This window comes from Alexandromys fortis, unplaced genomic scaffold (assembly GCF_014885135.2).
Source record: "Alexandromys fortis isolate MF-2015 unplaced genomic scaffold, M_Fortis_MF-2015_v1.1 scaffold_45, whole genome shotgun sequence".
NCBI classification, from domain to species: domain Eukaryota; kingdom Metazoa; phylum Chordata; class Mammalia; order Rodentia; family Cricetidae; genus Alexandromys; species Alexandromys fortis.
The window spans coordinates 3,089,627-3,114,843 of record NW_026067926.1 but is presented as its reverse complement, the minus strand read 5'-3'; the positions used below and the strand labels follow the sequence as shown (position 1 = coordinate 3,114,843).

Genomic DNA, 25,217 nt, shown 5'->3' with positions numbered 1-25,217 from the left:
AGTGAGAGAAGAAAAGAGGGCACAGTCCCAGAGCCTTCTTCAAGGATCCAGTGACCTAAAGACTTTTCAGAAGGCCCTTCCCCGCAGTTCTCAACATGTGGGTCACAACCCCTTTCACAGGGGTTGCATATCATATATCCTGCCCATCAGATATTTGCATGACAATTCATAGTAGTAGCAAAATTACAGTTACGAAGTAGCAATGAAAATCATTTTATGGTTGGGATCACCACAACATGAGGAACTGAATTAAAGGGTTGCAGCATTGGGAAGGCCAAGAACCACTGCTCTACTATCTCTTAGACATGTCTCTATAGGGACCAACCCTCCAGCATACAGGCCCTTGGTGGTGGTGGCGGGGTTGGCATATTCTATTCTAAACTGTAGCAAGTGACAGGGCTCAACCCGAACTGGGAATCTTTTGGGTAGGTTTTCTGGATCTCTAGTTCAGTTTTCTCAGATGTAAAATGGGAGATAAAACAGACCCCCTTTGTGTGGTTGTCATGAGTGGTCCATGAGATCATCTTGCAAACACTTAGCATATGTTTGGATATATGCCTTAGCTACAGTCGTTGACTAACATGTATGACGTGTACATGTGTAGGATGTGCATTGATAAACCCTTATCTGTTTTACCATCACTGTTATTATCAGCACTTGCAGCTGATACAGAGGACTGTAGTCCTCACCGCAACAGTCAAAATAAGATTGTATCGCCCAGAATTCATGTTGGGGTTTGGTTTCTAAGTACCACCGCCAGAACATTCTAGATCATCTTGGGTCTTTTTCCGCTTTCCTCTGAGGACAGACATTGTGCTAGTTACCATCTGTTTTGTGCCTCCTTTAGAAACCACCGTTCTTCATCCTTTGACGCTGGGGACTGTATCTCCAAGACTCTGCTGCTGCTGTTGGTCCTAGAAAGTCCAGAGAGGTGGTAGCAAGACAAGCAGAGGGCAGGAGGAAAGAGTTTGGAGTGTTCTCACTTGCACCTCCCTCTGTTGCTAGCCCCTCTTCTCAAAAACCAATGCATCTGTGCATGAATTTCCCAGAGTTCCTCTTGCCACTGGCCTCTTGCTGCATCATGTCACTCAATCAACTTTCAGCCCTTTGATCATAGCATTTCCCCATAGTTGCCAGTGTTTTTTAGTTGTATATCTAATGTGTTTTCTGATGAGATTACATTGAACATAATGGCTTATTAAAAGATAATGTCCTGGAGTCTGGGGTGGTGGGTTAGCTAGTAGTGGACTTAGTGTGTAAGCCTGAGGAGTTTGGATCCCCAGCATGCATGTAAAATCTGAGTATGTTGCTCCATGTCTATAACCCCAGAGCTGGGATGTGGGACAAGCAGGGGGTGGAGACAAGCAGATCCCAGAATTCTCTAGTCAGCCAGTCTAGCTGAAATGTTGACCTTTAGGTTCAGTGAGAGAGCCCATCTTAAAAAATAAGGTTGCTATGGGAACACACCTGTACTGGCTTTCACACATTCATCTCACTCACACACACACACACACACACAAACATACTCGAGTGTGCACGTGCACACACACATACACACAGCACACACGTGAATACAAAAATAACATGGAATCGCTCTTCTTAAAAAAAAAGTGCAACTTTGCAAGGCAGTGGTGTTTTCTTGTAAGGGTAAACATAGACTGAGTCATAAGCCTGTGACACAGAGTTCTACTGCTAAGGCTTACCCCAAAGGAGGGAAGTTACACACTCGCACACAGACTTGCAAATGAGTGTCCATAGCAGCTTCCCTCACAGTGCGGAATCTGGGAATATGCAGAAATTGAGGGGAAAAGCCCGGCGTAGCTGTTGAGTGATGACTGTATAAATGGACTTCAGAACAGCCATGCAACAGAAGAATATTTTTTGGCTATAAAAATTAGCTGGTCTTGCAGAGTAGTGTCTGTTCCTCAGAAATACTAGTCTGACTAAAAGATGGTAGACACAAAATGCGGACCGCCCGGCAGATCCATTAATTGACATAGCAGAAAGTAGACTCGCGGTTGCCAAGAGTTGGACGTGGGGACGTTAGAGGATCTGAGTGCTCTGGATCTGAGTGTGGGGTACGTACATGAACTTAGTGCACCTTTCAAAAAGATCATGAGTCTGTGGTTAATATGCAGCATCTTTCCACGAATGAATGTGTATGTCATGAGGATTAAACTACTCGGGATCTTTAGTATTACAAAAGCAATAAAGAAAGTCATAACCAGAGACAGCAAGCACCATCAACAGCTGATATATTTTTCTTTCACACGTTTTTCTTCGGGGCCCTGCTTAGGTGTCTGTTGTTGTTTTGTTTTTGCAAAATTGACACAGGTGGGCGTCATCTGGGAAAAGGGAACCTCGGCTAAGAAAATCTTTCCTCCTGTCAGCAAGTTTGTGGGGGCATCTCCCCGATTAATGATTGATGTGGGAGGGCCCTGACCACTGTGGGCGACGCCACCCCTGGGCAGCTGGTCCGGGGTTGTATGAGAAAGCAGGCTGAGCGAGTCAGTGAGAGGAGCCAGGCAGTAGTGATGCTCTAATTCGGCTTCACCCCTGCCTCCAGGTTCCTGTTCTGTTGGAGTTCCTGCCTTGGCTTCCCTCAATGGCAGTGTAAGCCAAATAAACCTGGTCCTCCCAAGTTGCTTTCAACGTGGTCACAGCAGTAGAAAACAAACCAGAACATCTTATCCCCACCCCCTACCAAAAAGCCTAATTTATTTATTCAGTTTTTTTGTTTTTAGAGACTGGGTCTCACTGTGAAGCCATGGCGGGTTTGAAACTCACCCTATAGTTTAGGCTGCCGGCAAACCTGTGAGGATCCTCCACTGAACCTCCAGTGTTTAACATCACACTTGGAAAAACCAGCTAATGTAAATAAAAAGGGAAGGAATAAGTATAAAAGAAAGCCAACAGACAGTCCCATGACAGAAATCTTTTTGCTCTGACTTTATTTTGCTTCGGAGCAAAACATATTAAGAAGAAATGGAAATACGTAGCCTAGCCAAGGGAAGCCCTGGCAGAGAGGAGGAGGAAGATGGCTCATGGGTACTGGCTTCAAATCTCAACCAACTCACAGCCAATCAAATAGTAATTGAGTTTCTCTTATGTGTCAGAGCATCAGTGGGGACAAAACCATACACTTTTCTGCTTTGATAGAGGCAATAGCCTGGAAGGGAAAGAGAGGATGATGATGATGATGAAGGCAGGGACAATGATGACAATGACAACAGTCACAACAATAGCTAATGTCCATGGTAAACGTGTGCCAGTTTGGTTGCTACATCTAATCCCCGTTACTGAGTGATCATTCTTCATTCCTACTTTATTCTTCATTCTTCATTCCCACTTTATTCTGAAGGCAATGAAGTATCCTAGCGATGGTGGGTCAAACGGAAGCATTGCAAACCAGTAAGCAGGTTGGAGCACTCCCCGAGGAGTTGATGTTTAGTCTGAGATTCAGAGGATAGTATAATGACCTTCACTTAAGAGAGAACCTTGAGGAATCTACTGAGGAAGGGGTAGGAGAGATGAAAGAGGAGCCGCAGAAGCAGGACCAGGCCTCCCAGGGAGGCTGCCTTGTGTGCGTGCCATCAGAATGTTGTCCTGGTAGAGGCGTCTGTAAGAGGGGAGGAGGCCCTAGTTGCGGGAGTTTGGATTAAGCTTGGAGACCATTATTTAAAGATGTCCTTGAAAGGACGCTAGGACATCAGCGTGAGGACGGAACAGGTGTTTTCTGGTTGGTTCAGGTTCTTTGATCACGTTTAGCAGTAAGCGGACCATAGCTGCCTAAGGGAGCAACCGAACAACTGGGGAGAGACCGTGCTGCAGAAACACGCAGAGCCAAACCTCAGAAAGCAGCTCTGGAGATGCAGGTGACAGGAATGGACACATGGCCTTTGCATGGTGACATTAGTGGGATAAATCAGCTCCAGCTGTTCCCACCCCTGTGTATCTTTCAGAGAAAGAGCTTGATTCACTAAATGTTGGAATGTTGGGTTGTGTGCAAGGGGAGAGCTGGGTACGGTGATTGACACCCTTCCAAGAACTGTGTATAATGGGAGAAAAGTGATTCCCCAATTGGAAATCATCCTTTTGGTTAACAGAGGAAGGAGTGCATGCTAGGTAGGCAAAACCAGTAGAAGGCGTCTGTGGTCTTTGTGGCAAGGTCATTGATTCAGTTTTTTTTTTTTTAACTTTGTAATATTTACTTGACAATATTGACTTAGCCACCTTCCTTGCACTCAGGGCTACTGTTTCACCTGCAGACCAATAAAACTTTCTCCATCTGCTTTCAGAAAGGGATTCTGTGGATTTATCTCCAGGCTCTGAACCTTCAAACGCTGGAGGCAAAACTTGATGGATGTTACTCATTTTCTTGTCAAGAAAGGGCCTGACCTTGGGGCCATGTGTCTTTTCTTTCACCAATGAGGGCAGGGTGTTGATGGCAACAGAAGGTGGGTGTGCCAACCCAACAGGGACTTATTGAAAAGAAGCCCTCAAAGCAGGCACCTCTGCATATACGGCACCTGTCAAACCACAAGTCTTCTGACACATACTCTCACCCAAGCAAATTCCTATGTGCGGTTGTCTTCAGCGAGAGATGCGATGTCCAGAAGAATAATGGAAAGGATGAGACACTGTATCTCAGCTTCTGTTGGCTCCCCATCACAGGCTGGATCAAATGCTGGTAACAACATTTCCTCAGCAGCAGTGCTGGTTCAGGGGAACACAAAAAGTACTGAGAAAACAGGAGCCTCTCCTGGTTGACCTCCAGTTTCTCAACTTTGGTTGATAGAGTCCTGTGCATACATACACACACATACACACACACACACACACACACACACACACGCACACCCAGTGGGTCACGGAGGAAAGAATGGAGGATGCTTGCTGCCCAGGCAGAAACGAGATGTCTATCGTACTTTGATTTGATTTCTTGTGGTCTGGGAGCGCTATGGCTGATGGCGAAAGCATGCCGATGATCCTCTCAGGCTGTGGCATCTCATGCTGACACCCTGTCCCCTGTTTCAAGGCTTGAACAAGAAAGAGAAGACACAGGTCAGGAACAGCCTCCAAGTGTTACCCTACTCCTCTAGAGTCCGTAAAAGCAGAGAACAGAGTTGGGAACAACTGTTTTTTTCCTGGATTCTTTTATTCTGGGCCCATTCTTCACCTCCCATTGGCCCAACCATTCCATTTTATAGACTTGGTAGCAATGTAAAGAAAAAAAAAAAACAGTCCTTTCTTATAGTTATTGACAACGTTAGGGTGGCTGCCCCTGCTTCTGGTTTCCCTCCTCAGTGCTTGGTTTTGATGCACAGTTTGCTCTCTCTTCTTCCTTTCTTACCAAGGAAGTAATCCTTGACATTTTAGGAAATCCTTATGCGACTGGGTAACAAAAAAGTACGATGGTGTAGGGTGCAGCTGTGGGAACAGAATGAGGCTACTGTCTGCACAGTGAAGAGGAACGGGCCCTTGGATGTGCTCCCTCGGGAAGAAGCAGGTGGTGCAGGCATGTGCCGAGGGATGATGCTCAACTCTCCAAGTGCTTCTGAGTTGCTTAGGGAGCTTCCCCAGTGTGCCTGCCTTCACCTCCTTCCCAATTCCACTCAATCAGTATCTTTAGGACTGAGCATTTTTTATAAACGACTCCCCAGGTGATGCAAGTGTGAAGCCATGCTGAAAACGAGGCAATGACTTTCTACAGGTAAAACATCAGGTATAGAGATAAAAAAAAAACAAAAAGGAAATAGAAATGTAGAAATATATCTTAGACCACACGCACTTGACCTGCGTATAGTGCAGGACTGATTTCACAAATGTCCTTGAATTCCCCAAATACGCGAAATGGCTTAGTGTTGACTTGTAACTTAGCCTCATCCTCCCAAATTTGTTAGCGATCTCTGGATTGCTTTTGATACCTAATGCAATGGAAATCCTCCACAGATAGTCGTTGTGGTGCGTTACCAGAGAATAACGGCAGGAAACAAGTTTGTACAAGTTCAGGACAAGTGCAGGTTTTTCCTTCCAAATATTTTTGATAGTTGGCCGATGACATCGTCAGATATAAAAGCCTTGCATATGGAGAGCTGGCTGTACACATATAGACCTGCATATGGACTCACATATGCAGAGGATGTTTCTACCAGCTCTAGGGTTTATCTAAGGATTGCATAAGGAGCTGGAAAGAACAGTTTCCTCCGGAAACGGCACAAAACAAGTGGATTCCGAATTGGCAGTGTTTGAATTTTTAAACCGCAAGTGCAGTGCACTCTTTTCAAAGAAATACTGCTAAGTGCATATGGAGAACTTGCCAGACAGGGCTCTGAGAGCCCTCTGAACTTAGATGGCTTGTCATTGTGAGGGCAGCTTCCTGCCCCCACAGATGCACACGCAGCAGCCAATCGCCCACAGCCTCAGCTGCATCCTCTTGACTCAGCTAGGATGCTTGACTTCTGAGTGTGAAGGTAACCAAATGACTCATCCGCCATCATCCGTCCATTCATACTTTTAAACTTAAGCGCTGATATGATCCAGATACTCCTCTCACCGCCACGTGTGACATACATGGTCTTTCCGTCCTATGCTTGAACTATGTCAGCTCCAGCAACATATATGCCTTGAGGCAGACTAAGCAGCTAAGACAGAGTTCCTAAGCTGGCAGGATGCAAATACATTAGAATGGCTTCCCTAAAGCTCAGCAAAATCCTCTCTGGCGTCTGCATTCACGAACCCAGAGTCACCCTTGACGGCAGCCAAGAGTCCTTTGAAAAGACCGGTATCCTTCAGTTCAGCCTATGCTGGCAGTGTCCCAAGCTGACTTTATTTAGCCAGGTCTGGCCTTTGCAAACATCTGAGCTTGCAAACTCCCGCACCAAGTTAGTAAGATGAGCAAAGCATCACCTGCCTCCCCCCCCCCCTTCCCCGGGGAGAGCAAGTGAATTGTCTTTGGGAAATACATTGTTTCTGTTCCAGTCTGGCCTGCAGCCTGCTGCCTAAAGGACAGCTCTTCTGCCTTCTATTTCATCCGGGGATCGCATGTGGTAGGCTCTCAGTATTGATATGTTGATAGAACAAATACACACAATAGGGAATATATACAATTTGTAATAAGATGTGGCAGTCATTGGCCTGGCAGGATGTGAGGCATCAGAGCAAGGGGAAGAAGGAGTTAAGCTGAATGGTACTTAGTAGCTACGCTATGGATAGGAACCTGGCTAAGTACTTGTACTTTATTCTTGGCTGGTTCCGTCCACTAAGACTTGTACAGTAACAGCTGTGCCTTGCATCTGTATTAGCCCAATGCAAGAGCTTCTAGCCATGTGAGCTGTTAAGCACTAGAAATGTAGCTAGCAAGAGTGACAAAAGGTTTTCAATTTTTGTTTAATCCCTTTAGGTTTGTGTAGCCTGCCTGTGGTTAGTTGCTGCCATGTTGGATGACACAGATTTAGACAGCAGGCAGCCTTTGGATGATCCGAGCAGGAAAGTGATAACCAAGGCTGGGTCATCAGAGGGCAAGTTTTTTTCCAAGGGCGTAGGCTGCGTGGAGTGGGAGGAAGTGTGTGGGAACGTTACTGACAGTACTTGACTTTTACTAGGTAGTGACTGTGTCCACACACTGAGTCATGAGATGGACTCAGAGAAGCCTCAGAACAGCCCTGTTTTGAAATGTGTAATTATCGTCCATATTTTACACACCAGGCTATTAAGAAAGAGCAAGGTCAATAAGCACTTCCAAGGTCACGAAGCTGAGAAGTCGTGGTACCTGGTCCAGGCAGCTTGGCTACAGAGCTTCTACTCTGAACCCCCAGCCCCAGTCTGGAAGAAAGTAAACGAGTCTTCCTTAAGAGCATATCCTACGCTGTCCCCTGCTGCAGCACAGTCACACATGACATCTCATTTAGATTTCTTGACAATTACGTGACATTGCAGTCCTGTCTGTTCTGCGGTCGTGGAAACCGGCTCACGGAGATGAGCTATCAAGGCAGGCTGATGAACCTCTGGGGAGCCCAGCCAAGGCTTTATTACAAAAGCTCCATCCCCGAGTTACTGAGGGCAGCTAAGGTGGAGCCAGCGGGGAATGTGCAGGAGGGGCTGGGGTAAAAGATGTTAGGAAGGAAGGATCAGTGGGATTCAGCCAGCGACTGAATGGCGGGGGTGAGGAAGGCGGGGGAGGGTTGCTTCTGGAACAGAGAGCTGAATGACAAACAGGAGCGCGCCTGCACCATGCCATGGGCTCCGGAGAGGGAAGAATGAGTTTCTTATACAAATGCCACCAACCACTAGCTGAGTGACCTTGGGCAAAGGACCCTGTGAGTCTAAGCCTCCCCAGGGATAGAATGAAGCTCCTCCTACTCTTTCTTCTCAGGGCTGCCATGGGCTCAAGTTCAGATTATGTCATAGATATGAAAATCCTTTGTAGACTCAGGTTTGTGACAGCCATATGAAAAATCAGTCTCTCTCTCTCTCATCCTCTCTTTCTCTTCCCTTCTCTCAGTCAGACATGCATCTTGCTATGTAGCCCAAGCTGACCTCAAACCAGAAATCCTCCTGTTCCCTGCACTGGGAGTCTAGGTATATACCCTCACCAGCTCTCGAGTCCTTCTTAATGCCAGCGAGGCCAGGTACTAGGTGAATACGGACCAGACTGTTCCACTTCAGCCCTGGAGACAGAGGAACACTACTTACTTCATTCTAGGCTCTAGGTTCATCTGTAATCTTGGAAGAAAGGGCAATCCTTCCCAAACAAAATCAAGATCCCTGAGTGGAGCAAAACCTGTGTGCCGACAGTTGCTGACAGCTGCCGACAGATGCCCCTTTTCGCTAAGCTCTTGTTCTCGCGTGAGCTTCTTAATGGTATTATAAGAGCGGGCATTATTATTATTTCCATTCTGGAAAAGGGAATTGAGGCTCAGAGAAGTACAAAAAGCATCTTTATAGCCTTCAGCTTATGGGTGGCCAATTGGAAGTTCAAGCTGAGATCCACCTGGTTTCTGAGATATGGGGTATATCCCCTGCCAATGGTAGCCTTCCTACTTGAGGGCTGGCAAGCTTGGGATATCCTGAGAGAGGTGAGAGCCTAGGAATGCATCAGGGTCTCTTCTTCTCTAACCACAGCTAACTGCAGCTAGTGTTAAAATTTCTTTCTTTCTTTCTTTCTTTCTTTCTTTCTCTTTTTTTGTTTGTTTTTTCAACAAACAGAGACAGGGTTTTTCTGTGGTTTTGGAGCCTGTCCTGGAACTAGCTCTTGTAGACCAGGCTGGTCTCGAACTCACAGAGATCCGCCTGCCTCTGCCTCCCAAGTGCTGGGATTAAAGGCGTGCGCCACCACCGCCGGCTTTAGTGTTAGAATTTCTACCTCATGTTAATAGCAAGTTTGGAACAAGGATGGACATCCAAGGATGCCAACTTCATACCACTAACCCAGTGAGAATTAGGTAGAAGAGGAAGGTCAAAGTCAAAACAAAAAATATAATTGGAACCCCCAGTACCCACCTATTCAAAGTATAACGGATGCCTTGTGTTACTTCGAACTGAGCGTTGGGAGTGGAGTAGAATTACAGTCTCGACACTTTCTGGGACAGTTACCCCGCAGAGGTCCCTTGGAAGTGTCTCTGCTTTAGCCGCCTGGTGCTTATAGCATCAATCATATGTCTCTAGTATATTAGTTTCCTAAGGCCACTGCAACAAATTCAAAGAAATACAGGTCCCTAAGATGGCACGAAGTTAGTGTCTTACAGCTCTGGAGACCAAACATGGATTTGTTAGGGACGAAAGTCAAGGAGTCAGCTGGCGACTTTCCTCCTGAGAGACGGGAGGGGACGTTCTGTTCCTTGCCTTTTCCAACTGCTATGGACCCACATTCCCCGGGTCACGTCCCTTCTAGCAAGAACACCACACCAACCTCTGCTTCCGCCGCCACAGCTCATCCTCTGCCTGGCCCTTCTGCCTCCCTCTTAGAAGGACTCTTGTGGTTCCGCTGAGCCCCCTCCAATAAGTCAGTGTCATTCCCCTTTGCAGGGTCCTTAGCTTCATCGTATCTGCAGAGGCCATTTTTCCTGGTAAGGTGACAGTCACAGTTCTGAGGACCTTTTATGTACAAGTGAGTGGGGAGAGGGATGAAGCCTGGCATCCTTTCTCACTCCTCACTGGATCTAAGTTGCAAGTCTGTCCTCTTGACTCAGGGCCACATGTGTATTTCCTACCTTCCCCCCAGGCACCCTTATCACTCAGCTAACCCAGAGGCGTTTGTGTTTGGGAGCTCACCAGTAATCTATGCAGGTCTCTAGACTGGGTTCAGAGGGTGCCAGGCTGCAGGTTTTCCCATCCCTGACAGCAAGGCGTAATTAAACACATGGTTACACTGTGAAGCATGCTGGGATTCTTGGCTTCCTCCAGCTACCTGTGTGGAAGTGGGACCTGGCACACTCAGCAGCTCTGTAAATGCCTCCTCTTGAAGAAAAGCTAGTCGGCCCCTGAATTTGCCAAACAGAAATGAGGGGGTGTTTATTTGTATCACCAAGGGATTTAGTTTGTTTCTTAAAATAGGCAGCCTTAGTCCTCTTTAAAAGCATGTTTTAGTTAATGGGGAATTTGATTTGCACAACTTTGCAGAAACAGAACCACTAAGCGGTGTTACCTGCACCACTGCTCTTCAGCTTCCAAAATCTGTCCCCAGCTGCTGGGGTGAGTGACTAGCGGCCATTTAGGTCTTTTGGCCTATTGGTTCCTCCTCATAGGGCTGGATTATTTATTTCTGTACTAATTGAAAGGCAGCCCAAAGAGAAGAAATCCTAGGAGGCACCTCTACCATGATGTATTTATACTCTCCCTTCTCTTCCTGTGGCTCATTCTTTTGTTCCTTCATGCACCAGACATTTATTTATTGACTATCAGTTATGTGTTAATACTAGGAATTGCAGCAGGCACTGGAAAAGTTCAGGATGATGCGCTGTTGATTCCTGGAGCCCTGACAGAACAGATAAGGGTGGAGAAGGTCCTGACTCATGCTTTGGAAGTTTTGAAGGCTCTGGAACAGTGACTCTCAACCTGTCGTGACCCCCTTTGGGGTCAAACTACTCTTTCTCAGGGGTCATCTAGGACTATCAGAAAACACAGAGATTTACATTACATTTCATAACAGTAGCAAAGTTACAGTTATGAAGTAGCAACAAAAATAATGTTATGTTTGGGAGTCAGCACAACGTGAGGAGCTGTACTAAAAGGTTGCAGCATTAGGAAGGCTGAGAACCGCTGCTCTAGAACAAAATGACTACTTGAAAATGGGGAAAGAAACTTTCCTAATTCATTCTGGGTCAAGGAAGAAATTCAGATCATAATGATAGACCACTTAGCAACTTAATAATAACACTAAGTATAAAGCATAAATACAGCCAAAACTGTACTTAAAAGAAGAGTTTGAGCCTGAAAAATCTTTCAATTTTTAATGAAGAAAAATGGGAGTAAATTACATGTATTGTCTATTCAAGCAGCTTTGGGAGCCGTACATGATAGGAACTGGTGTTTGGTGGTTATTTGAGGAGGTATCGATGGCCCAGTTCTGAGGGTGGCCAATGATATGGGAACTGCTTACCTCACTGTCATATTTCAGAGGGGAAACAGAAGCACTAGGAGACCAGATAATATACACAAACACTCTAGTGTCATACTGTCGATGCATACCTCGAACCCGGTCACGGGGGTCCAGAATTCCTGCAGACGCACACCCTGAACCCAGCCACGGGGGTCCAGTCACCAGGGAAAGCAGAGGCAGCATTCGTGGATGATCAGACCCATGCCCTTCTTTCTGACATAGAAAATGCTCAGCCAAAGGCCTGTAACCTCAGCCACTAGGGAAATCAAGGCAGGAAGGCCCTGACCAGGCAACTTAGTGAAAACCTGTCTCAAAATTAAAAAGGGGTTAGGGAGACGGTTGAGTTGGTAAACGGTTGCTGCATCAGCCCGAGGACTTGAGTTCAGATCCCTGCACCCATGTGAAAGCCAGGCATAGCGACCCACATGTGTAACCCCAGCACCCGGGCTGTAGTGACAGGTGGGTCCCTGGAGCATGGTGGCCTCTAGCCTAGCAGAATCAGTGAGCTAGCAGGTTCAGGGAGAAAGTCTGTCTTAAAAATTACTAAATAACTAAGTAACTAAGAACTAACTAACTAAGGTGGAGAGCTACGGAGGAAGATATTCAACACACGGGCAATTTCTAATGAAAACACAAACCAAAAGTCATTCTGAAGAGTCTGAAAAGCAACTTTAGTGATTGTGAGGAATGCTGGGAGGGAGGAAGGGTGAGAAGGAGGGAGGGATGGATGGATGGAGGGAAGGAGGGAAGGAGGGAGAGGTGGTACTGGCTGGAAAGGATAGCTATCAGTGCCTTATTTCCTGGTGTTCTGAAAGTTCTAGATGCAGAAATATGATAAGGAGGGGGAAGGGGCATATATGTGAGAAAGCAGAAAAGTAATATGATTTTCTAGCTAGGATTCTGAAGGCAACTAAACACCCAAATCGATGATTATGAATTTTAGAAAGGCTGCAGAATCTGCACACTGGGATTACATTACTCTCCTACATGGAAACAGCAAACAGTTGGAAAACACAACAAAAAATGCACATGGAAGCAGGGATCCCTCAGATGGTCCACTGTAATAACTGCATAGGGACGCAGATGGAGAAAATTAAAGGCTCCCTGGGAGATGAGAAATAAGATTAAAAAAAAAAAAACAAGGAAACAATCAATTCCCGGAGGAGTGACTTGCTCTTGTAAAAGTGTCAATTATCTTGAATTTTAATTTTGAAAATGTAAGGTCAGCCCAATGGAAGTCCCAATTATTTTGTTTTATTTTCTTTTTGGAGGACAGGGATTTAACTTGTTGTGGTTCCAATACAGTTCCCATTGGTATTTTAAAAACCTTGAGAAGCTGCTTCTGAAGTTCACTGGGAAGAAGAAACCCACAGCAACAGCTAAGACAACACTGAGAATGAGGATAATGAGGGAGGAGGCGCGGGGCTGGGGCACAACATGTTGGAACGCTGCTGTAATTACCCCTTCCCCCCCTTCACCATACCTCACGACAGATCGGGACAAAGCTGAAGGCCTGAAAGAAGCTCAGCATATATAATTATTGAACACTTATTAAACCTGGCACTGAGAATCCATATAGAAAGGCAGAATTATTTAATCAAGGCTGCAGGACAACTGGGTACCTATGGTGGGGTCAGAGTCCCATTGCTCACTAGACTGCAAAAAAAAAAATTACAGATGGATTAAAGAGATAAAGTAGAAATGGTATCAAATGCAGGTTTGAAAACATCCTTACGTGTGTGATTTGGGGAATGGAGAGAGTCCCCAATTGATTGTTTGTCCAAGCAAACTCAGAATGCTTTCTTCACACTAGTTTTCCTTACACTGCTTTGAAAGATGTACATGGTATTTTTTATCTTATTTCCTCCTTAATTGTTCATTTTTGTAATTGTTGGTATTTGCAGTGTTTATGCATGCTTTGCCATTGAGTGGCACCCCCAATCTTAATTCTTAAGCAAACGTATTGCTATGGTGTGTGTGTGTGTGTGTGTGTGTGTGTGTGCCACAGCATTTGTGTGAAGGTCACAGGAGTCTGTTCTCTCCTACTGTGGGTTGCTGGGAGAAAGCTGAAGCAGTCAGGCCTCTCCAGCAGATGCTTGTATCCGCTGAGCCATCTTGCCAGCATCCCCCTTGTCATTGTTAACACACTTAAATTAGCCTTCTCTGCAGTTCATCCCCATCTTGCACACTCTCCTGGGGAACATAGGCTGTGGCACCCTCCGTGCTACGGCCCCTGCCATCCTGGGGGTTTTGTAACTTTGCCCCTCTGTTGGTTTCTGTCTCTGTCTTCAAGTTTTTATTTTATGGAAGAATCTAGCATGTATAAAAGAAGACAGATTGCCATTAAGTCCTCGTGGGTATACCAGGCAGGCTTAATGATGAGTCATGATGAGCAAGTTTCTTTCTTTCTCTCTCTTTTTTTCAATCTATCACCCTCCTGAGCACACCAAATTACTTTGAGTTGAATTACTTTATCCATAAAGCTTTTAAGATGTAGCCCTCAAAGATAAGGATGCTGTTAAAATAACCACCACGCCACTACCGTACCGAAGGTATTTATTCTCTAATATCAATAGGAATAATTGCCTAGTGTCATAAAAACCAAGTGAATAGATCCGTTTTTCTAATTGTCTTGGTGGATTTGTAATATTGCTGGTTTATTCAAATTAGGATTCAAATGACATATGCAGAATGCCTTTAGTCAAGATGTTTCTTTTATTTCTTTGGATATAAGTTTCTCCTCTTATTTTTCTCCTTGTGTTTTTTTTCTTCCCTTGTTTCTTACTTGCTGGAGACTCCATATTAGTTTTTCGTGCAGCTGCCCGTATTCTGGAGACTTGGAAGAGGGAGTAGTAACACCATCTAACACGTTCCTGGCATTTGTATTTTCTGTGAATTTGTAGTAGAACCCTTAAGACTATCCCTGGACAAATGTTCACGGACAAGTGTCCATCCGTGCACTGTTAGTAGCTACGGATGATGGGCCTACACCATCACATCTCTATGAGTAGCTGGAAATTTCTTGCTTGTTTTGAATATGTGCTTTGCAAAGGCTCTGAGCTAGCCCCTAATGCAGTCCACCCTCCAGGAGCCCAGGAGTCTAGAGGATGTAGAAGATTTGAGCAACGAGACTGGAAAATGTCCATTTTATAATGTAGATACTCGCTGTCCCTTCCTCTAACCACTGTAGCCCTGAGATAGTGAAGCTGTATCATAGCTGCATCGAGCTCATGTAATTTCAAATGTATGTTTATGTGGTTTTGGTTACAAATTACAAGCAGCATGGTGGCCTCATTGCCCTCCCTCTTCCACGTGACAGTCCCTCCTTCTCCCCCTCCCCTTTCCTTCACCTTCTGGTTCCTTCTCCTCCTCCTCATCCTTTCTCTTATTTTCTCCCTCCCTTCTTTCTCCTGTCCTCCCTTTCATCTTCCTCCTTCCTCCCCTACTGCCCCCTCCTCCTCTTTATCCCAGAGTTTCCAACATGCTAGGCAGGCTCTCTACTCCGAGCTCCACCCCAGCCTATAGCCTGTTTCTTCTCCTCCTACACTGACTCGACACTGATCTGAGGAGAGGAGCACGCCTCTGCCATTCTTGCTCACTCTTCCTCCACCCCCTTCCTGTTCTAATCATCACTCCAGGTAGGAGTCTAATGCTCAAAGACACATGTATCACGGACCTAAATATCAGCCATAACTACTTCATCTGGTACTTGATCTAAAACACAATATCCTATTTCCAAACCAATAAAACACTCTAAGTGATCGTTAAGGGGCTGTAGCTTGAGGTGTCTGTTATTCTTTTTGTTTGTTTGTTTTTGTTTTTTTGAGACCGGGTTTCTCTGTGGCTTTGGAGCCTGTCCTGGAACTAGCTCTTGTAGACCAGGCTGGCCTCGAACTCACAGAGATCCGCTTGCCTCTGCCTCCTGAGTGCTGGGATTAAAGGCGTGCGTCACCCCCCGCCCCCCGGCTTATTCTTAGAACTCTAGTTAAATTAATTTTTTCATGTGTATACAAGTGTGTGTGGTGTGTATGTGTGTGTGTACGCATGCTCACATGTGTATGAGGGCAGATGGGGGCAGTAGTGGTGAGTGCGTGTGTGCGTGCGTGCATGTGTGTGTATGTGTGCATGTGTGCGCACACCATGCACATGCAAAGGCCTAAAGTTAACATATGATGTGTTCCTCAGTTGCTCTCTACTTTCTTTATGGGGGTCTCTCTCAGTTTGGAGCTAGTCAGTTCCAGCTAGACGAGCTAGATAGCTGACAATGGGGATCCCCATCTCTGTTCCTGAGGGCTGCTAGGATTATAGGGAGGCACCTTGCATACCCAGTGGGGGTCTGGGGATCAGACACCAGTCTTCACAATTACGCATGCGCCAAGTACTTTACCCACTGAGCTGTTCCCCAAGTCCCTCTATTAACTTAGACATCTAATGCCTGTGCAGGATGTCACGCCAATGTAACCCAATGGAGGACATGAGGTAGAGCTGGTGTTATTTTGCATGATGTTGTCACGTGGCACAATGTTGAAATTAGGAGCGGCGGGGCTGCGTCCCCGGCACCCGGCCGCCCGCATGGCTAGTTTATACCCAGAAATAATTACACGGAAACTGTATTCTTTTAAACACTGCCTGGCCCGGCTAGGTCCAGTTTCTTATTGGCTAGCTCTTACATATTGTTCTAACCCATTTCTAATATTTTGTGTAGCCCATGAGCTGGCTTACCAGAGAGGATCTTAACCTGCGTCTGTCTGGAGTGGGAGCATCATGGCGACTCCTCTCACTAAGCTTCTTTTTCTCAGAATTCTCTTCTGTCTACTCCGCCTACCTAATTTTCTGTCCTATGAGGGCCGAGGCAGTTTCTTTATTATTACAAGACCCACCTCCATCAGCACAACCTAATGGCTTCTTCCTCCCTTTCCCCCGTCCCCCCTCCCTTCCCTCTCTCTCTTGCAGTCTGCTGCTTTGTCGTGCACAAGCGTTGCCATGAGTTCGTCACGTTCTCCTGCCCTGGTGCGGACAAGGGCCCAGCCTCTGATGTGAGTACCCAGTTGACGCCAACCCTTCCTGGTTGACAGCCGCTTCAATAGGTTTGCTTTCCGTGGTTAAATGTGGAGAGGGAGTGTTGCTGGGCAGGAAAACGGGTAGGTTCCCACCAGGATGTTGGTTAGTGATTGCCTTGACCTTGGGGCCTGGAGCCCTGTGTGCATGGCATTAGTGCTCCCAGAAGAAGGCAACTTTTCAAGACGTTTTCTAGTTCCGGTGTTGGGCCGGCTCAATGTCAGTGTCCACGAATTAGAAGACTGGGGGTTGATCTTGCTGTTATTCACCCCAAAGTATTTGCTGGGTGCAGCAGAGCACACGGTAACCCCGCACCCAGAAAGCCGAGGGTTGTGAGCTGTAGGCCAGCCTGGGCTACACTGCGGTATCCTGTTTCAAACAAACAAACAAACAAGCAAAACAAACAAATAAACAAAGTATGACTATGACTAGCTGGACAGGAGATCCTTGTAGGTAAAGCAGATGAATATTTTTAATTTAATCACTATATGCTTTAGTATGTGCTCAGAAAACATATTTAGTAACAATTTCATACTTCTGGTATGGGTCTAAAAATTCCTACCTAAGAAAAGTTATTTAGGTTAAGTAAAGATAAAGTCAGCTTAAAGACAACATTAAGTCACCGACAAGATGAGTCTTATGAGGATAGGGCTGTGATTTGGTGTGAGTTTGTCTGAAGTTTGGGGGCATTTATTGGTTTTCTACACAACAGTCTTGCTCAGCCCTAGCTTCCTTCCTTCCTTCTGCCAGAGGCTACTGCTGGAGCTAGACGGTGAAAATGCCTGATACTTGCTTTCTAAGGCTGTCTGCTCACTGATAAATGAACTTACACAACCTGAGGGGCATAGGAAAGAGCTTCTAAAAAATCCTTTCTTGTAAGAGAAATGCATACATCCCCATCCCTTCTTTTGCCCTCTTTGGACTTTGTGTGTGTGTGTGTGTGTGTGTGTGTGTGTGTGTGTGTGTGTGTGTGATGCTTAGAGTTGTGGCAGGCTTTGGGGGTTAATGAAAGAGACATCTTGAGCATGGTGCCTCAGAAGGGCTGAAGAAACCTGTTTCATTGATGATGCTAAGAGATGGGATCCTTCTGTATCTCCTCACCCTGGATCGGTGAGGTAAGAAGTTTGCTGTTTGCTATATGCCGCTCACACGCCCCAATTCACAAGGCTTTCCACTGTGCAGTTTCCCGCTGACCAGGAGTCAGCTAGCTCTACCGCTTTGTTTCTGTTTGTTTATCTTGGATTTTCCTAATTTGTCTTTGCTCCCACACCAGTCTCATTTCTCACCTAGAATTGATGGCTGATTGAGCTGGTTATGGTGGTGTACATCTTTCTTTCCAGGATTCAGGAGACAGAGGCAGGAGGATCTCTGCAAATTCCAGGCCAGCCTGACTTATATAATGAGTTCCAGAACAACCAGGGCTATATAGAGAGATCCTATCTTTAAAAACAAAAACAAAAAACATCAGGTGGTGGTGTATGCCTTTAATCCCAGCACTCAGGAGGCAGAGGCAGGCAGATTTACGTTTGAGGCCAGCCTGGTGTGCAGAGCAAATTGCAGGACAGTCATGGTTACGTAAAGAAACCTTGTCTCAAAACAAAACACCCCAAACCAAAGCCAAAGCAAATAAAAAACAAACAAAACAACCTAAATTTTGAGCTAGGCCTTACTGGCACATGCCTCTAATCCCAGTACTTGGCAGAGGAAAGTGGATCTCTGGGTTTGAGACCAGCCTGATCTACAGAGGAAATTCTAGGACAGTTAGGGCTACACAGAGAAACCCTGTCTTGAAAAACGAAACAAAATAAAAAAAAATAATTAGCGGCTGAACTCAGCTTTCCCCAAATAAGGAGGGGCTGCCTTCTGCCCCTCTACTCTTCTGCCGGTGGTCAGCCAGTTAGCATCTTGCTGCAGTTCAGGAGGTGGGTGTAGTGGGGGGTTCAGGTGATGGCTGTTGCCATAGCAACAAGAACAGTCCAGTCTAGAGTTTCTGTTGGTGATCCATTGCTTGGGAAATGTGATCCTTGAGGCTGAAAACTCCAAGGAATGGGAGCCATCCAAAGTTCTTTCGGATCTGAGACAGAACGTTAGTTTATATAAAATTATATGAAAGGGAGAATTTTTAGCTTCTGTTATAGAAAAGCCCACGAGATGATCTGACATGATAAGTCAAGCTGTTTCAGTGGAAGTCCTGGGAGGAGTTGTCTTCTTCTTCTTCTTCATTTCTTGGATCAGCACTCCTGTGTTTGATTCATTTTTTAGGAAGTTTTCCTCCTATGAGAACACAATGGTTTCTGTACCTTTCCTCTTGTATCAGCACTGCAACTCCAGCGACTAGATCACCGTGGCCGGAAACAGGGGCTATGCGGACCCGCAAGCTCTGATCATGTGCTGTGATGGTCTGAACGTTTGGTCTCTCCTCAGATTCATGTTGAAATTCTCAGCCCCAGGTCATGGTATTAGAGGCAAGACTTTTAGGAAGTGATCAGGTCAAGAATGGAGAGTCTTCATGAATGAATGGCTTCCATGTCTTTAGAAAAAGGACCTGAGAGGTGTCTCATCCCCTCCACCATATGAGGTACACCAAGTGTCTTAGGGTTTCTATTGGTGTGAAGAGACACTGTGTCCACAGCAACTCTTATCATCATAGTGGGACATGGTGGTGTGCAGGCAGACCGGTACCGGAGAAGGAGCTGAGTGTCCTACATCTTGACTTGTAGGCAAGAGAAAGTAAACTGAACACTGGGCAGTATCTTGAGCTTATATGAGACCTCGAAGCCCATCTCCACAGTGACACAGCTCCAACAAGACCACACTTTCTAACAGTGCTGCTGCCTTTGGGGGCCATTTTCTTTAAAACCACCACACCAAGACAATAACAATGTAAACAGAAAAGGGCTCTCACCACACACTGGGTCTGCCACTCCCTTGAGCTTGGACCTCTTGGCTTTTAAAACCATAGGAAATGGTTTTGTAGTTTAAAAGTCACCTATTTTGGTTTGGTTTGGTGACCCAAACAGACGCACACAGGAAGTTTTGTGCCAAAGATGGCTCTAGACAAATAGTAATTCAGGGATGAGTTTGCCAAAGTGCCTCTGGGATTTCTGGAGTCGAGGGAAGGTTCTCCAGATGTCTGTAAGGATTCTCGAACTCAGCTTCAGTGTATGCTGTTTCCCTGATGGCCAGGATCCTGGCACCAAGTGGCAATTAGAGTGATGTCATCCCCAGTTGCTCCTACTGACCCATCTGCAAACACGTGGGCTCCGTTCTCCAAGACACTGTCCTCTGATAGCCTCGAAACACTGGCTCTTCTGGGAGAATTTCTTCCACCAGAGAAACACTAATGGCTCTATTTTGGGCTTCTTATGCCTCTGACAGGAGGAATGGAACTTGCTAGGGGTTTTTCCTGATGAGGGGAAAGGAAAAGTGTGTCTGGAACCTAAGACTTCTCTTAGGGAACCGCCATGACTTGTGGTTAAGGTCTACAGAAAACCCTAGTAACCCAACCCAGACCCTTTAGGAATGGAGGTTTAGCTCACTGTATCAGGCAAAGAACCACCATCAGCTCAGGTACTTGCTTGACAGCAGAGGGAGCATAGAATGAGTAGGAGAGAGTTAGAAGCAAGCACCACCTATACCCCTGCAGCCAGCTATAGAAATGAAGACTAATTATCATGTGTATTTTGTTATGAATACAGTTTGTGTATGTATGTACCTGTATTAAACAAGTATCTGCTTTCTTTCTGCTCTTAGCCTTTTGTCACGTAAGATTAGATGTGCCGACTTCAGGTCAGCACTTAAGTTGCGAATTCTACATCTTAGTATTTAAAGACAAGGTATCAAGAGAAAAGGAATCAGTGCTCAGCAACCTTACCTCATTCCCAAGGGAAGAGGTTAGTGTATTTGTGGTTAATTCAGATCTAGTGGTATCATCAAGTGGACTATGACTTCGTTGTTCTTTATTCAGAAATTAAATATAATTCAAAGATGCAGATACCAAGTTCAGAAAGGATGAACTTACAATGGTTGATTTCTCAAGTATCAGCTTGCCTGGGTTAAGAGATGCCCCAAGAGCTGGTCAAACAATATCTATGTGGGTCTTTGAGGGGTTTTCCAGAAGACCTTAGTGCTCAAGTCAGTAGATGGAGTAAGGCACATTGCCCTCATCTGTATGGTGGGTAGCATTCAGGTTGTTGAAGACCCAGGTAGAAGAAAAAGGCAGACAAAAGGCAAACTAGCTCTCTGTTTGAACTAGGGCATCTATATTTCTTCTGGCCCCTAGTATCAATGTTCTCAGGTCTGAGGTATTCAAGTTTGGACCAGCATGTATACCATGGCTTTTCTGTTTCTCTAGCCTTTGGACTTAGCTTTGGTGGAAATGAACTACTGGGCCTCCTAATTCTGCAGTTTGCAGATGGCAGATCATGAGATTTCCCAGCCTTCATCATCATGTGGGCTGATTCACATAACCAGTCTTTATATCTGTAGCTACATCTTTCCTCTTGGCTCTGTTTCTTTAACACATGTACCTACTCCCAGAGATGAGAGCTTGTATTCTCATTCCCTGGTTAAAGAGTGGGGATGGATGGCCTCTTAGAGGAACCCTAGAGAATCATATTGTGTGCTGGTTAGAACTATAGACTATAGATACATAAGCCTGTATAACCTTGGGGTGGTTATTTTAGATCTCTTCAATTGTTCTACTGAAAAATGAGTAAAACGATAGCCCCTACCTTACAGCATTGTTATGAATGTCAAATGCATCATTATCCATGAAAACTCCTAAAACAGTGTTTGATACTGGCTTTATATAGATGATGATGATAATGTTGATGATGACAATGATGGTGATGGCAATACTGACGAAGGTGACAGCAGTGACTACTTCAGTGCATGTGGGTGGGTAGCAAGAACAGACCGAACAGACCGAGCAAGCCTGGAGAATGGACAGACTTTCTGTGGACCATCTGGCAGCCTTCCCTAGGAGTGTGAAGGCTTCGTAGGCAGCATAAGGAGCAACCCTTCTCTGTATGAATGGGGAAATGCGGCCACTCCTTGCTTTAGGCACAGGGAAAGCAGAGAGTTCTCCCCCAGTCTCCATGCATAGGATTTGGCAGCCTACCTGCAACGACTCTCTCTCTCTCTCTCTCTCTCTCTCTCTCTCTCTCTCTCTCTCTCTCTCTCTCTCTCTCNTCTCTCTCTCTCTCTCTCTCTCTCTCTCTCTCTCTGGATGCTATTCCAAGAAGGTCTGTTGGCAGCAAGAATGATGAATTGGTCCAGACTCCTGAACTGACTTGACTCGGTTCATTGACCTTTTTTTCTGCCTGTGGTTGGAGACATGATTAAAGACCGGGACACACCTGCTTGTCCACCTGGATAGGCTGTCTTTGGCTGCTTCTGGTGCTCTTGCCGATCTAGGTGTCCCCCACTCCCCGCGTGTGACCTTGAAGGACCAAGTATGCAGCAAGCTTATGAATCAGAAATGCATGTTTTTGTCTAGGGAAAAGAATGATCAAGGTCCCATGCCATGTTGTCTGCTCTTCCAAGCACTGCCTGAACTGGCATATGTTCTGGACATCATTACAGGTTTATATTTGTGTGACATTGCTCTATAGATGGAGTCACACCGTGATATACTAAGTCAACCACCGTCCCAGTGAATCTAGTTACTGATGCAACCGTTCAATGGCAATGAGACTAGACAATATACACAGCACTCACTGTTGCAAGGCCTTAAAACATGGAGGAATTAGTAAATGATGTTTGCTCTTCCATAGGCCTCTTTCTCCTTCTTTTCCTAACATTGCAGATTTTTAAAAATTAATTTTAATTTGATTTATTTTTTTGTTTGTTTTTCGAGACAGGGTTTCTCTGTAGCTTTGGAGCCTGTCCTGGAACTAGTTCTTGTAGGCCAAGCTGGCCTCGAACTCACAGAGATTCACCTGCCTCTGCCTCCCGAGTGCAGGGATTAAAGGTGTGTGCCACCAATGCCTTATACAAGATTTATTTTATTGTATTAATTTATTTTTGGCTTTTCAAGACAGGGTTTCTCTGTATAGCTCTGGCTGTCCTAGACCTTGCTCTATAGATCAGGCTGGCCTTGAACTCACAGAGATCCACTTGCCTCTGCCTTCAGAGTGTTGGAATTGGCTTGATCATAGTCTTTCTCCTCCCCAAATTCCTCCCAGATCCTCTCTGCCTCCTTACCCACCCAACTTCATATTCTTTCTCTCTCTCAGAAAAGAAAATCAAGAGAAACAGACAAACTGAAAACAACAACGAATCAATGAGACAAAAAAAAAAAAATAACGGAACAAAATTTTGTCTCCTTTTCATTCTTGGTCTCATCAGATTAAAAACTGTCCTCTCCCAGGCATCTTAGAGTTGGTTCTCTGGAGCTGCCATAGCATCACTTAGGGACAATGTTAGGTTACAAAGCACCAGAACAAGAAAGGGAGGGAATATCTTCGAGGGATGGGACTAGGGCAAGTCAAGTGAGCTGTTTGCCCTGACTGGGACCTTTATCTGTGCTTGCGCATATGTGGTGGATTGGCTGGAGGCTGGATGCTTGGGGATGAGCCCACTCACATGCCTGGCAGGGAAGAGGCTGCTGGTCCAGGTGCCTTGGTTATCCTTCATGCGGCCTCGTCCTTCCTTCTCTGGTTAGTTTTGGTTTATTCATATGGTGGTTTCAGGGTTCCATGAACACCAAGAACATTTAAAGCCTGTTTGTTGTGTTTGCTAGTGTCCCACTAAACCAAGGTTGTCTCACGCTCAAGTCCAGATTCAGAAACCAGACATGAGTGTGTCATTAATCTGCGGCATGTCCTCTGTACTCAGGGAGCCACTATAGGACAGAACTCTGGAGGCCATCAGTCTGTAACTTTTAGAAGATCTCCAGGCCTCCTTGTGATTAAAAGAGGCATAGATGACTTCACTGAAAGAATGCACCCCACTCATTCCCTGTCCCCGGCTGATTTAGGCCTTGCTGGCTACAACTAAGCCAGGTGGCAGGCCATTGGTTATGCTGGTGGTAGCTAAGAGTATGTACTTGGGATTCAGACATATCTGAATTTGGGGCCCGGCTCGACCCAGATTCTCATTATGAAAATTTGGGCATGTCTTTCTACTTTCCTGTGCCGTGGTTTCTTTATATAAAACAGGATGTGAGTACCAACCACATGGGTTTATTATCGGGATACTTTTTAAATGTATCGAAAATGGAAAAGGGGCTAGCCAAGACACGTGGGTTAACAGCACAAGCTTCACAAAGCCCTTGCTTGAAAGTGCTTCACACAGCCTGTGATGAAGCCTTAGACACAGTAGCTGAGGGTCTTTCTATTGGTCTAGCTCCCTCCCTACTCTGAGGATGCCAAGAGTCCTCCACAGTCCCTGGTCTAGAACATACCAGCATGATATAATTACCTTTCCATTTCCATCTTCATTGTTTTATATAAAAGCTCAAATTCCGTGATGCAATGCTGGGAACTCAGTCTTTGCGTCCAGGAAGCGCTGGTGTCAGATTCCGACTCGGCCACTTATTGCTCCTGTGACCTTGTTAAAATAATTCAATCCCTGTAACCTTTAGTTCATATCTTTAAAATGGGAAGGATAATACACAAATCCTTGGAGGTAGGTGTTGGGAGTATTCAACGAGAAAACTGCTTGGACCACACCTGAGATAGTATCTGACCCATAGCAACACTCAATAAATGGTTTTTAAAATTATTATTAATATCTCGGGGTGTCTCTATTTCTCAGGAATGAATGCAGGCCACCTTCTGACCTGCCAAAGAATAATGGCTAATAAAAATAGCACTAAGTATTGAACGGGGGCGCTGGGCCAGGCAGTTCAGAAGTGGAAAAGCACTCCCTAGGTGGCTTGTCAATATTTTATAGTCTTAGAAGTAGTTTGTGATTTGAAAATGATGGAGCCTAACCCCTTTGCCCTAAGGATGACAATTCTAGGAATTCCTGCTAAGGGGTTATTTAAGGATAGGTACATCTATTTAGCTAGAGTGACATTCATTGCATCAGTATTTATAGCGACTGAAATTTGGAAGTGACTCAAGCAACCACTGATGAATGCTTATGTAAGAGAAATCTATCTCATACTCATAATGGAATCCTGGGCAGCGATTATGTATCAGTGTCTGGGGCGACAGAACTGGTGTAGATCTTGGCGGATCCAGTTCTTATGCAAGTACATATGCCTTCCAGAATGAGTCAAGACGCATGCTTGAGGCTTATCCATTATCATAGGAAATTATATTTTAATAAGAGCCAAGCTAATTAAATGTTGGTGTAGGAATACTGTCATTATTTATCTCTTTTAAAGAGCAGATCGTTAACTTTAGAAGTGCACAAAGCCCCAAAAACATGAAAGTATTATATTTTTATAGTATTTAAATTATCATTTATAAGATGGGTATAGTGGTACATGCCTTTAATCCCAGCACTCAGGAGGCAGAGGCAGGTGGATAGGTGGATGTTTGTGAGTTTAAGGCCAGTCTGGTCTACAAAATAAGTTCCAGATAGGGCTATTACCCAGAGAAACCCT

General features: G+C 45.3%; 1 protein-coding gene across 2 annotated transcripts in view; it reads left to right on the top strand.

Annotated features, from left to right (window-relative positions):
• Positions 1-25,217, top strand: part of Prkcb (protein kinase C beta) — a 347,370-nt gene that overhangs the window by 117,219 nt on the left and 204,934 nt on the right. For both annotated transcript variants that reach the window (XM_050143274.1, XM_050143273.1), the window contains exon 3: positions 16,553-16,635. In XM_050143274.1, coding sequence (XP_049999231.1) covers positions 16,553-16,635 — 83 coding nt within the window. The remainder of the gene's footprint in view (positions 1-16,552; positions 16,636-25,217) is intronic.